At 37.6% G+C, this 13,980-nt stretch overlaps 1 protein-coding gene across 2 annotated transcripts in view; it reads left to right on the forward strand.

Annotated features, from left to right (window-relative positions):
* The first annotated feature begins 5,197 nt into the window (after nt 1–5,197).
* LOC129376817 (noelin-2-like) overlaps nt 5,198–13,980 on the forward strand; it is a 32,333-nt gene continuing 23,550 nt past the window's right edge. Inside the window, exon 1 of one of the 2 annotated variants that reach the window (XM_055056410.1) lies at nt 5,198–5,689. In XM_055056410.1, coding sequence (XP_054912385.1) covers nt 5,546–5,689 — 144 coding nt within the window. In that variant the 5' untranslated portion in view covers nt 5,198–5,545. Of the gene's footprint in view, nt 5,690–12,569; nt 12,589–13,980 lie in introns of those variants that run through there. The other variant, XM_055056411.1, reaches the window with a different exon arrangement.

Here is a 13,980-nt window from a genome sequence, read left to right on the forward strand (position 1 = left end):
GATCCAGGGATTTTGGAGTGTAATATATCGTGGTGTTATTATATAGGTCCCCCTGGAATACAATTATAAATATATATTGTTGTGAGGAAACATTGATGTTTGTCAATACTCAACATTATTCTTAGTAAATTTGTTTGGAAACTGATTGTGTTTTAATTAAAGTACATAATGTACATTTAAATGACTAAAATCTCATTTTTATCAACTTTAACCAAAAAGCAAACAATAACTTTTAAACAAATGGAGGAATCTGTTGCTCTTTGATATCCTGGAAAAAAATGTTTTATTCATGTTTATATTTTAGTGTTGACCTGTGATGGACTGATGACTGTCCAGGGTGACCCCGACCCTCACTGGTTGACCTCTGGAGATGGGCACCAGCCCCTCTCCCAACCCCACCAAGGATAAGAGTTTAAGATAATGGATGGATGAATAAATTCATTTTTTAACTGCTTTATTTTTTTTAGCAAAATTTCAGATATACGGGTATGTGATTGTGTATTATGTGTGTTGTATAGTTTAATTGCTAATTTTTTTTTATCACAATCATTTTCCAAGTTAGAAATCAGATTCACTCCCCCTTTGACAAGTAAATTCAATGTGACTAACCTTATTGTCATCTATACTGTAGTGCTAACAGTAGGCTCTAACCTGTTTACCTGCTTCATGAAATTAACATTTTACCACAGTTGTAAATATTCTTTGAGCATATCTGGTTCAGAACACATGCTATGCAATTTGAGGTGTCACCTGCAGGAGGACAAAACCAATATTTTCACTTTCTTCAATGTTCATACCTGAATTCTATTTGGATTATTTACCATTCTTAACATCAGTGCTGAAAGGCTTCATTCTGATTAGATAATTTGGTGGTTTTTGAAGTATAATGCACTTTTTCTTGGTTAAAGCCCTCTCCCTTAATTGCGATGTAACTTTTATTTCACTGTTAGAGGTACATTGGTATTTCAGCTCTTTCAACTTTGACTGTTCTGGAATTAGTCTTTCAAGTCCTGCCCAACTTCTTCTCATTTCAGAGCAATGATTCTGTTCAGATGGCCTCAGGCTTGGACAGATTTGCTGAACAATGAGCCCAACTACACATCAATGAGTGATGTTTGAAGCTTTTTGATGGTTACAAAAGGCATGTGGTCAAGATGCATGTCATCAAATGTTTGAGAAAGATAATGCTTTCATTTTAGAGAAATGTACAACAAAAAAGTTTTCTTGTTTATTGAAAAGAATGATTCTGGTTAGTTAAAGAAGGAGTCATCTTCCATCTTTTTAAAAATTCCATGTGTTGTGCCTTTTTTTATTTTTCCACCATTGTCTGTACTTTAATATATTCTGTTATTAGTCACCATGACAGACAACACAACAAATGAAACAAGGTGCTGACCTTCTCTAATCACAGAAATGTCTTCAATTCCCCAGATGAATTCCTTCTACTTTGCATTAAAAACAATTTACCTTTTCCCTGAATTTAATCTGAGATGATTGCCTCTGATAATTTACAGAAAAAAGAGGGAGCAGTTAGAGAGGCAGCTGAAAAGAAGAAGCCAACACACACACACTGTAGAAGTAGGTGTGTTACCCTGGACTGACACAACAAATTGAATCAGTATATGCCTTCATCAAATATGACATTCTATTTTCTGTTATTGACACAGCATGCATAACATAAAAAAATGTACTCCACACACGTGACTGTTGATGTTTCAATTATCAGAGAATGAGCTGATTGGAAACAAGACCTGAGTTCTAAATTTGTTGCTAAAAATCTAGATGTGAACAAATGAAGCACTAAAAAGTAAGACTACTTTCGTTTGTTTTGGAGCAAGATGAGGGAAAGGTGACCTCTGGATGACCTAGACTCATTTTTAATATCTCAGAAACCAAAGCAGAACAAACAAAACTTTTAACAGCACAAATGGAGCACTAAGTGCTCATTCTTCTATTTTCTTTTATCTTTCATGTGGATGGAGTGTAAGCTTCATCCAACTTAAAATGTTCCACTATTAACAGAAGTTATTGCCTTTAAACCAAAGCATATGAAAAATAAACTGTTTAGTTCATCATTTGATCTGGATGGCATTAAGTTGACCACTGATAATAAAGTAAAACTCTCTTTTATTCTTTTTTTATCAGGATATGTAATTGAAATCCTACACTAGACATCCCATCCATCCATTCTCTGTTCACCCTTATTCCAAGTGGGTCGGGAGGTGCTGGGGCCTTTCTCCACCTGCATTCCGGGCGAGAGGCGGGGTACACCCTGGACAAGTCGCCAGACTGTCGCAGGGCAACACAGAAACAAACAGGACAAACAACCATGCACACACACGCACACACACCTAGGGAGAATTTGGAAAGACCAATTCACGTCACAGTCATGTTTTTGGACTGTTGGAGGAAGCCAGAGTAACAGGAGAGAACCCACGCATGCACAGGGAGAACATGCAAACTCCGTGCAGAAAGACCCCGGGCTGGGAATCAAACAGCAGCCCCTATATTAGACATATTTCTATAAATTCTTTTTTTTTTCTCTTTATTTCAAAACTTTTTCTTCATAATGCAGATGTTTTAGTTACTTCAGCTTCACCCTTTAAATAAATCAGTACAAAAACATCTCAACTAAGTATCATGTCTGAGCTGGACTTGTGTCTGGTGCAGCTGAACCAGATGTTTCATGTCTGAAAAATCTGAAGGACGACTGTTCTATGTATCGCCCCTGTGGCCAGTGATGCAACCAATGGCTGACTTCAAACCAGCCCTGGTTCTGAAAGGAACCACACCTCTCATGGCCCCAGGAAGCACGGTAGGACTTAGATCTAAGTGATAATGCACAAATGCTGAACCCAGGTTTGAACCCAGGCCTGGCCTTCACCACGTCCTTATTAATGATTATGCCATTAATCGGCATACATTTTGCATGGCACTGAGAAATAGTTTGTATGATGAGGTCATCAGGCTCACAGTTCCACTAGGTGTTTGCTAATTGCAGTTGCGGCTAGTCTAAAGGAGCTGAGTGGGCGTGGGGTGTTCTGTGAAGCAAATGTTTAGCTTGGAGACTACAGCTCTAAGGAGGAGCTTCATGGAACTCGGCAACAGTTTGTGGGAGCATCAAATGGAGATTCAAGGATCAACGAATCACAGGTCTGCTTTATTTGCTGGGGAACATTTTAACGTAATATAAAGCTCCAAAAAGTTGATTTTATATAATTAACCCCACCTGAAGCTGAATTATATGGATAAATGGTGTAAATCTGGATGATTTTTATTAGCAATATCTCTAGATGTCTAGATGTTTATTCGCAATAAAGTTGTTTCCTTTTACATCAAGCATTGCTTCAGTCTTCACTCCACAAGATCTTTGGCTCTCTAACCAACTTGGGAAATGATGAAGTTTTCTGAAATCCAGAAACTTTTGGATTTTAGTGTCTACCAAAGATGGTAAACATAATCCATCTGGCCATAGCAATATGACAAAGATTCATTCTTTTCTCCAATTCTTGCCTCTCTGCATTTCTTCTCCAACTCTGAGACACGTTCTGTCTGCAGTCAATGCTTGAGTGACATCATTATGCAGCTAAGTCCCGGACTCTGCCTGAGGCAATTCACAGTTAGTCTACAACGTCTAGATGTGCAGTCTGCAAAGAAGGACAGAAATGGACAGTGATTGATCGGTATGACACTCTGCAGCTGGTGTTGATTCTTCAAGATTCTTCCAATGTTGATTCTTCACTTCAGTCGTTATGCATGTTTTGATCAAACTTCATTATAACTATATTCCCCTAGATTTTGTAACCCATGTTTGTAAAATATTATCCTGGTAAAAACCAGCCCCATGTTCAATGCTTTGCTCTGTTCAGGTCGGTCTGGGATCTTGGCCATTGAGAAACAATATCAATATAAATTTTATTTCTCAACATCGTTTCTGGAGGCCTGGCCTCTGTTGAGGTTTAAAATTTTACTCGACTGCTAATATTTAACATTTTTACTGAGATTAGAACAGAACAGTCAGACACAGCAATCTTGTTTCTGCTGAAGAGAACAAAGGCTATATAAAGTACTAACACTGAGTTAGTTGAATAGTCAACAGGTAAACGATACATTCAAACATAAAACATGGAGCAAATGATAAGATGTTAAGAAGAACTGGTCAAAGTGAGGTTCATTAGCTGTTCGCTATTGTCTGTCATCTTTGCTTCTCTCTTCTGGTAGAAAGATATTAAATATTCAGCAATTGCCTCACTGATATGATTACATTACATTTGATGGTTTTAAGCATGTGCCACACACCTGGTATCCCAGGGATAAGCGTGAGGCTGCTGCCTAGCGGTCACTGGGATAGAGGAAGTCACTGTGGACAGGTTTCCAGTCCATCACTGGATGAGGAAGAGAGGGAATATAAAATGATGATTATTGAAATAGTTTTTTGTTCTTAAAAAACTATTCACAAGGAGATTTTTTTCCCTTTATTAGTGAAAATCAAAATTACTTTTTTCAGAATAAAATGTTTTCCCCCTTTTTTTCTAAATTGAAACCTTAGACTAATTATAGAGTCATTAACTCAACAGAAACTGCACACTTTATTTTTGCTGCTATTATTGTTAGTTTTGAGGAATTGTGTTGCCCATAGTAACTAAGGAGAGGCACAGTTGCTTATAGGTGTTTTTCACAGCTTTTTATACAAATATGACCACATGGTGGCAGAGCTGCGTCAGTTTGTGAAGCTTGTGCCATAATTCTCAGATGAGGGAAAAGTCAATCTGAAGCATTGTGGATTCATTTCATCATGCATGAAAGAAGAAAAGCGAGGGCAAACAAAAAGGAAAAGATAAGCATGCAATGACAACACCTGGACAAGACAGGAACATCTGAGTTCAAACAAGTGAGAAAAATGTAAAAATACACATAAGAGGAATATTTAAAAATATATTTAAAAATAAATGCTATATTTCCACTTCAATGGGGAGTATTATATTATAAGCTTTTCAGTTCCCATTGAGATTATTGTGTTAATTAAATCTTGTTAGAAAGGAAATTCTGCATCTTCATTGAACAAGTTGAAAGAACAAGGACGAGTCTGTAAACGATGGAGGGGTGTCTGCAGAGAGGGATCGGAGAGAGAGAGGGAGCAGAGAGCGGATAAAACCGAACAGCAGCTCTGGCTCAGTCACAACTCCTCAGTGCCAGACAAAGGCGGCAGCCCAAAAACCACACATGCATTTAAACAAAAAAATAATAAACAAACGACTGTTTCTTGAAGAATCTCCTGCATTCTGAGCTGAATTTTGGATGCTCTGACTTTTCCTTCATCCCGGAGTTGATTGTGAGTCAGGATTTATTCTTTAACTTGGGATGATTGCTGGACTTCAGCTGTGGGAAAAATCTCCATTGGATTTCCTTTCCTGTCTTGTGGGTGCACACAATGTTTCACCCATAGTTCAGTGAGGCATAGCTACCTGCCGGTGTTAGGATGACTGCTACCAACACTTTGATGCTGCAGGGTTTCTTCTAGTTGTGTGAATGTGTGTGTATCAGGATGACTGTTCCAATGCTCAAGATTGGTGCTGTGCTCAGCACCATGGCTATGGTAACTAACTGGATGTCCCAGACTTTGCCGTCGCTCGTTGGACTCAATGGAACCATCATCTCCCCTGACGGCACACACGAGCGGATCATCAGTGTATGTATCTCTTGTTTTTCTAAATAACATATTCAATGATATTTTTTATAAACTAAAGTGATGAACCTAAGTCTTTTAAGAAACAATTTAACTTCTAACTTCTAACGTGCAAAAATTTTTTTGGGGTGACTTGTTTCTTTTATGTCTTTTGAAATTTCTCAGTGATGGATCAAACGCTTTCTCCTTGTTTCCTCCATGCAAATACAAGACTTGCATAAGTTCTCTGTGGTGGCATGCTTTGTTTTTACAAAGAAAAATGTCTGCCTTTTAAATGTGGAGGAAAAACCCAAAAGGAAATCTAGTTTCATATCTGAAAGTATTTATTCTGGATTTTTTATTTATTATTATTGTTTTTTTATATAAGAGGAAAAATAGACTCTGGCAAAAATGAAAATGCAAAGCAGAATCAGAAACTCTATTCAGAAATTTAAAAAGCTATAAGAGATTTAAATTAGCAAAGTGGAAAATGAATGAATATGTCTTCTCCATGATTCTTCAGGACCATATGTAGCCACAGATTCACATAAAAAATTAAACGGCTAATAGGATTGCTCTGTCTCAGACATGCTAGTGTGATATTGCTCTTGTGGAGGGAGAAAAGGGGAAGGAGTGTGACTCACCCATGGGACAACCAGCGGATTGGTTGCCCTGGCAACACCCTGGCAGCCCCTAATGGGTAGACGCTGGTCCACTGCACACATGGGAGTCTTACTTAATGATAGTCTTACTGTGCATCTTCATCACTTTTTCTCCGTGGTCGAACTTTTCCTCATCTGTTTACAGAATCAGAAACTCATTTGTGCTACATTTAAGGTGGACATCAAGTGTGGATGTAGAGCTTCTTGTGTGTATTTGTCTCCAAAAATAAATGTGGCTGAATAGGGTGTCTTCAGAAGTGATGAATACACAACTGAGTGTGTTTTTGTGTTCGGAGCCGTTGACTTGGCTCTTCCTCGTCTGCTTCGTGGCAGCACTTTGCAAGTTCAGCAAAGTACAAGCAGTCTTGTAAAAGAGGACGCCCACACACCAACACGCGGGATGACAACAGATGGAGACATTATGGCTGCGAAGCAGGTTGAGAGCTGTGCTTGTTCAAGGTTTATTGACAGAAACCAAAAGTTGTCGTGTTCTCTGCAAGTCTGAATTTGTAACTTTTTATACTTGACAGCAAATAGAGAGCAGTTATGCTAGTTCTATACAAATGTAAGGAATATATATTGCTTATGTAAACAGGTAAGTTATTAAGATTGAGTCTTCATGGCAGTTAAAGAATAATACATTTTTCAAACATGCTGTCTGAGCATTTCTTTGATCACATTTTGTTTATGCAATATTGTTACAATTTGACTAAATCTACTATTGTCATTGAATTTTGAAAAAACATTTTCCTGTCAGTCTTTATTGTACTGCTAAATCTCAGTACAAAATAATTTCCAATCAGTCATACTTTATAGATCCCACATGGACATTACATTAACATTTCTGTAATTCAGTTAAAAAAATCAACCTCATGTATATTTATTGGACATACTGATACTTCATTGATTAATCTTTGTTCATTTTACAGCTAATAAAATTCCTGTAATTCAGTTTCTCAGAAAGGTGGATTTGTACATGACAGAAATATTACACGATTACCCAGTTATTGGGCTTATTTAGAGCAAAAACCTTTGAAACTAATTTGAATAGTGAGCCAAACTTAATGCCGGTGTCTATCTCCAGCTGACAACAGGCCAGAGGCGAAGTACACCATGGACAGGTCGCAAGACCATTTGCAGGGGATGGTAATTAAAAAAAATGGTACTTCTTAAAATGTACAAAATTTTAATTGCATAAAAACTCAACGTGTTTTTGGGAATATTTGGAATATGAAATGAAAGTTTTTAATTACAAAGATATTGTAGCTGGAAGAAGTGGCTGGAGAGAGGGAAGTCTGGGTCTCCCTTCTTAGGCTGTTACCCCTGCAACCCGACCCCGGATAAGCGGCAGATAATGGATGGATGGATACTTTTAATTAATTTATTTTTTTCACAGGTATTCTCATAAAATCTTAGATTTTTACATGTATGTATGAGTTGGAAACAGGACAAATACAAACTTAAATTTATGCACATTTATTGACTAATATTTACTAATTAAATGTCCACACATGCATTTTTAATTGACAGTAATATTACCCCATTCATAATTCCTTGTGTTTCCATAGCAACTAAAATAAACAAAACCCTGACATGTTGTTTGACATCATGTAGATGAAAATCTCTACATTCTCATCAATGATGTCATAAATGTTCACAGAGATACAAGAATACAAGAATTCTCAGTTTGCTTCTCAACTTGGTTGGAGGCAGATCGATTCCTGAGAGACGACTTCAAACTGATTTTACAAACCATTTTATCTGAACACCAAGTCAAGAGGATTTTGATATTTATGGGACCTTGGATTTCTTATTACAAAGGGAGTTGAAAAGTTGTTAGGACATAACATAAGAGGCAACGACGGTTGAGTAGAGAACTCTGAGGACAAAAGATCAAAATGGATACCAAAAGGACATGTAAGCTTGCACTAAGGATTAGGAAATTTATTCTGAAAACACAAATGCTGGGGATATGGAGACACATTTTCAAGAAATCTCTTTCTTCAGCAGAAGAAAACTCAGAAGATGAAATTCTAAATGACACAGATGATTGCGACGGCATGGATGTTAATCTTGAGCCAACCATGTAGTTTTGCAAATTTTCCAACTCATTCTTCAACTGTTGCATGAATGCCACAATACGTAGCATCATGAACTTGAGTATTACCAGAAAGTCTGTGGCTCAGTATCTGGACTTTTTACAGAGAAGCCATTGTTTGCAAGGTTTTTCTTTACTGCACTGTATCATCAAGGAAGATATTTTCTCTAGATGAAGTCTTTGCAGTTCAGAATGAAATAATTGAAACACTGAAGATGAAGTGTTTCATGGTCTTGAAAGACTTCAAGGCCGCTTCTCGACAGACGCTGCGCCAATCTGCCTGTCGATCTCCTGCTCCCTTGTACATCAGGACAAGCCAGGAGTCTTTTTGTTTTATATGTTACACTATCTGACCCAATATGTCATTAACACAGACTGTGAGCTGTACACAGCTGACTATTGTGAACAATGTCAGAAGTCTTCATGTGTTATTTGTAACCTTGGTCCTGTCATTCACCTACCAAAGGAACAACAAGAGGACACTACAACTACCCTAAGTTGTTATATGTGTGGAAAATGTTGTGACACCTGCAACTCCAACATAAAGACAGAATACTTTTTCAAAGACACTGATATGATGACTCTGATACTCCTGTGACAATAATCTTACCCCATTCAGAACTCCTTGTGTTTCCATAGCAACTAAAATAAACAAAAACCTGACAAGAAGTTTGACATCATGTCGATGAGAATCTCTACGTTCTCATCAATGATCTCATAAATGTTCACAGAGATACAAGAATGCAAGAATTCTCAGTTTGCTTCTCAACTTGGTTGGAGGCAGATCGATTCCTGAGAGACGACTTCAAACTGATTCTACAAACCATTTTAGCTGAACATCAAGTCAAGAGGATTTTGATATTTATGGGACCTTGGATTTCTTATTACGAAGTGAATTGAAAAGTTTTAGTTTATAACATAAGAGGCAACGACGGTTTAGTAGAGAACTCTGAGGACGAGAGATCAACATGAAGACCAAAAGGACATGTAAGCTTGCACTAAGGATTTTCAAGAAATCTCTTTCTTCAGAAGAAGAAAACTCACAAAATGAAATTCAAAATGACACAGATGATTTCGACAGCGTGGATGTTAATCTTGAGCCAAACATGTACTTTTGCAAATTTTCCAACTCATTCTTCAACTGTTGCATGAATGCCACAATACATAGCATCATGAACTTGAGTATTACCAGAAAGTCTGTGGCCCAGTATCCGGACCTTTTACAGAGAAGCCATTGTTTGCAAGGTTTTTCTTTACAGCAATGTATCATCCAGGAAGATATTTTCTCTAGATGAAGTCTTTGCAGTTCAGAATGAAATAATTGAAACACTGAAGATGAAGGATGTCGTACATCAGGACAAGCCAGGAGTGTTTTTGTTTTGTATGTTACACTATCTGACCCAATATGTCATTAACACAGACTGTGAGCTGTATACAGCTGACTATTGTGAACAATGTCAGAAGTCTTCAGGAATGCCACATTCCTAACCAAGTGCTTGAAATTCTTGTGAAATTTCTACCTTAGTTGTACCATCTGTCCTCAGTCATTTGCTTGTGACAGGCAGAAACCTCTAACACCAGCAGACTACACATATCTGTTTTGTGGACAACTGATGTTTAAGGCTGAAGACGACTGGGTATCACTTTCAAAGATGGACTGTGAAGCTGACATTTGCCATAATGGGTACAGATACATCTATGAAAAGATCACAGAAGGACACGACAAATTTAGTGTTGGGCTCAAAGTGACCACTGACCAATTACAAAGATAGTGCTTCAGACACATTTTGAAGGAAGTGAGTGGAACAAGGCCACACAGAGTTGGCTTTCTTTCCCTGCCTCCATTGTTGGGGCGTCTTATTAGAGATGTGGCCACAAGGTTGTCAGTGCCTGTTTTGGGGCCAACCCCAGAATCAGCTAGTGGGCACCAGAAAGGAAGGATATTGTCAAGCTGAAGATAGAGACCTATCAGGTCTTTTTGGTCTGTTAGACCCCAGAAGCAGCTGATGGGTACAGACGATTTGACAAAGGCAAACAACAACTATGGACACACAAAGCAGTTAAACAGATTTATTGAATGTGCGAAGAGGAGGGTTTCATGCAAGAAAAATCCAATATTCAGTTTGCCAGAGGCAGGCAAGGTTTAGCAACAGGACAGAAACTCTTCTCAAAGCAGAAAGGGTCTAGGCAAAAACAGTGATCAGAAAACCAGGAACTTCTTGAACATGAAACTAGACTTGAAAGCTGTGACTGGGGCAACAGATGATCTCGCACTGAGTAGATGATGAGCAGCTGTTTAAATAGGGATCAGCACAGTACAGGTGAGGACAATGAGTAATCACCCTGAGGGAGTGAGAGTAATCAGCACAATCAAGGTACTTGTGAAATCATAACATTAAAGAATCATAACATTAAAATGATTGTAGACATTGAATGCTGCTCAGTTTGCTCTTCTCTTCCAGGACCTGAGTGGTTTGAAAGGTTAATGTCAATCTTTGGCATCATTTCCCATTGTGAAATCAGAATCTGGGGTTTTCATTGGGGACTCATAATGACTGAAACAAACAGAAATAAATGGGGTGCTCAGATTTATCGGTGACGATTTCATTAATTTTGGGAGATCAGTGATGGGACAATTTTTTTCATGTGAAGTCGATCTTATCCACCAATCTTATCTAGCTTGGCAAAGGTCTAACTATTGTCCTCTTTTGCTGTCTGGTAAAAAAGGTTTGACTGACAGAGCGGCCCACCAAGTTATTTACTATCACACATTTACAAATTACAATAGTTACCCCACTGTTGTCAACTCAACAATTTTCTTGCTATGTTGACCAACATTTCAGACAAGAAAAATTGATAACGGTCAAAATTGGAATTGACAGGTTAAGCTTTTCAAAAGATCGGTAGTCACCGATTGACCAGAAAACTGAGATTGGTGCACACCTAATGATTAAGATATATCACTAATCGAGTAATATGCCTAAATCCTATGAGTTGTATATTTTAATTGATTTATCCCTTGTATGGATACTTATTTTCTCAGATATGTAAGAAAACAATAGTTATATCAGGATATTATAGAATTAAAAGGATGCACGAAATCATTAAAGTACTAATTATAGAAGTAAATGTGTTATGTATTTTTCATAGTGCTCACATGAACCCAATATCTTAGCAGAATTAACTGGACAGTTTGGGTATTTTTAAGCCTTTTAAGACCATATGCTGGTAGAAAGCCACAGATTTGTAAATTAAATTATACCAGTACAAAAATTTGTTTGTAGAACAATAATGGCTGGGTGAACCAGGTTCAGGTCCAGGCAGACTGAATGATTCTTCAGTCTGCCTGATGAACAGCGAACACTATTGTCACTGTTATTTTTTGTGTCTAGGAGTATAAAAAAATATATTTATTCTTTCCTTGTAATTCATAGCTATTCTATTCTTTTTGGGTTACATTTGTTTGTTCATTTTTCTCTTTTACTAGTAACGATTTCTTTGCTATGAAGAAAATGTAGCAACATATTTGCTGTGGAACTGCTAAATAAGGTCATGACTTCTGGCTAATCAGCTTTGTGACTCTGCCAGTAGTTTTCCTCCAAGCAATTTTGCAGTTCCAGTTCAATTATGCCAAATATACAAGCAGACAAGTCAAAATGTTTGGTTCTGCCGTGTATCCTTACATCGCCTCACAGAATTAGAGCCTCTGCTGGTCTGCTTAAATTTTATTTTTCTGGGGAATGTACCCACAGTAGAGAGGAAAGTCCATTTGTGCGAAGCACTTCAGGACGAGTGCTTCAGCAACCTCTGCCAATATCAAGAGGGATTTTTTGACAAAAGACTTCTTCTGATTGAGGGTCAGTTTCTTCTCTCTGTGGAAACGAGGTACATAGTAAAGTAACCTGGAGGGGGCAGGGCATGAAATGTCTCATTCACATTTAAAAAGACTCCAGGTAATCGAGTGAAGTTGGCCTCCCCTCCTTGTTCAGATCTCACAAAATTGGTGTCAAACATTTGTGCTATGTTTGTGCAGCAAATTGTTTTGTTTGTGCCACTTTCATTTTAAAGATAACAAATACTTCCAGAGGTCATGAAAGGTCAACCAACCCTCTCCAACTTCTTCAAGTCAGACAAAAGTGAATCGTATCAATCAACTTGATTACGTGAGTGAGGGTTTGTGCAGCAAACACTTTTATTCATGCTGCTTTTTCTAAGAAGATATTAATAAACGTTTACAGGTCAATTGTCCCCCACATTACCCAAATCTAACAGAATTGGTGACAAACATTTGTGCTGGTTTGTGCAGTAAACATTCTGTCTTGTGCTGCTATAATTTTTAAGATATTAATAAATATTTCTGGAGGTCATGAAAGGTCAGCTGCACTCCCCCAACCTCCCATTTTTCTAATCTGACAAAAGTGATGTCAATCAACTCGGTTAGGTTTGCAACATTTTTATTTGTGATATTACTGATCTTTTAAATGTCAAAAGATCAACCAGTGACCACACAGCTACAAAAACAAATATGGTATCAACAAACTATTACATTTATACTGGTTTGTGCTGATAACATTTCCATTGGTGCTGCTTTTGCTTTTAATATATAACTGACTGACATTATTTTTATTTATTTTGTTGTACTTTCTTGCACTACAGCCATAAAGGAATTCTGATTCTGTCTGTATGTTACAATCTTGTCCGTCCATCCATGCATCCATCCATGCATACATGCATGCATGTCTGTATGTATGTCCCGAGTCGATACTTGAACTCCTCCACTTAAGGCACTCTCTAAGTTGATGCTCTTCTGTCATCTCCTCTTTAATTCTATCATGCAACAAGCAATGTTTAAAATCCTTAAAGAACAAATTCTCCCCTGCTTTTGTAAACCTCTGCGATAAGAACATCAGGTTGTCATATCAAGCCCGATCAGGAAGTTTCTCTCAGCTCTCCTTTATGTCCATATTAGGTTTCCATTTTTTCCAGTTTTCTCCTGTGTCTCTACTCTTTTTTCAATTTTTTTAGAGAAGCTTTGCAGCCAAATCACTGTGACAGACTGGCGAACATCAGATTGAGCTCTGCGGTTCCTTTTCATTGTTCTAAAATGTTAGTAAGTAGGTCAAATTGAGAGTCTGGTGAAATTTTAATTAGAGAGAGCCCAGGATCTTTCATGTTTCAGCTGTAACCATCATTTCAGTGGAAAAAAGGACAATTTACATCCAATTGGAATCATAGATGATGGCATTTTACAAAAATAAAAAAATGTCTGTGAGCTGAAGCTTTGAAAACCACCACAAGAAATCTGTTTGTGCTTAATATATAAACAACCATTTCCGTTAGGAGATAATGATCTCATTTGATCTCGAGGACATCTGGCCATTGAGAGCACAAACATTTTAGAATATGCAACTTTATACAAATGGCGAAATTTTCAACATTACAAACAACAAAGTTTATACTGTATTTGCTCCGACATTTGCTGGCTCTGTAAAAAGCAAGATAACTTTATGGATTCATCTGTAGAAAGACATTTACTTGACCCTAAGAACTGCAAC

Source organism: Poeciliopsis prolifica, unplaced genomic scaffold (genome assembly GCF_027474105.1).
Source record: "Poeciliopsis prolifica strain line A6 unplaced genomic scaffold, Auburn_PproV2 SCAFFOLD045, whole genome shotgun sequence".
In the NCBI taxonomy this organism is placed as follows: Eukaryota; Metazoa; Chordata; class Actinopteri; order Cyprinodontiformes; family Poeciliidae; genus Poeciliopsis; species Poeciliopsis prolifica.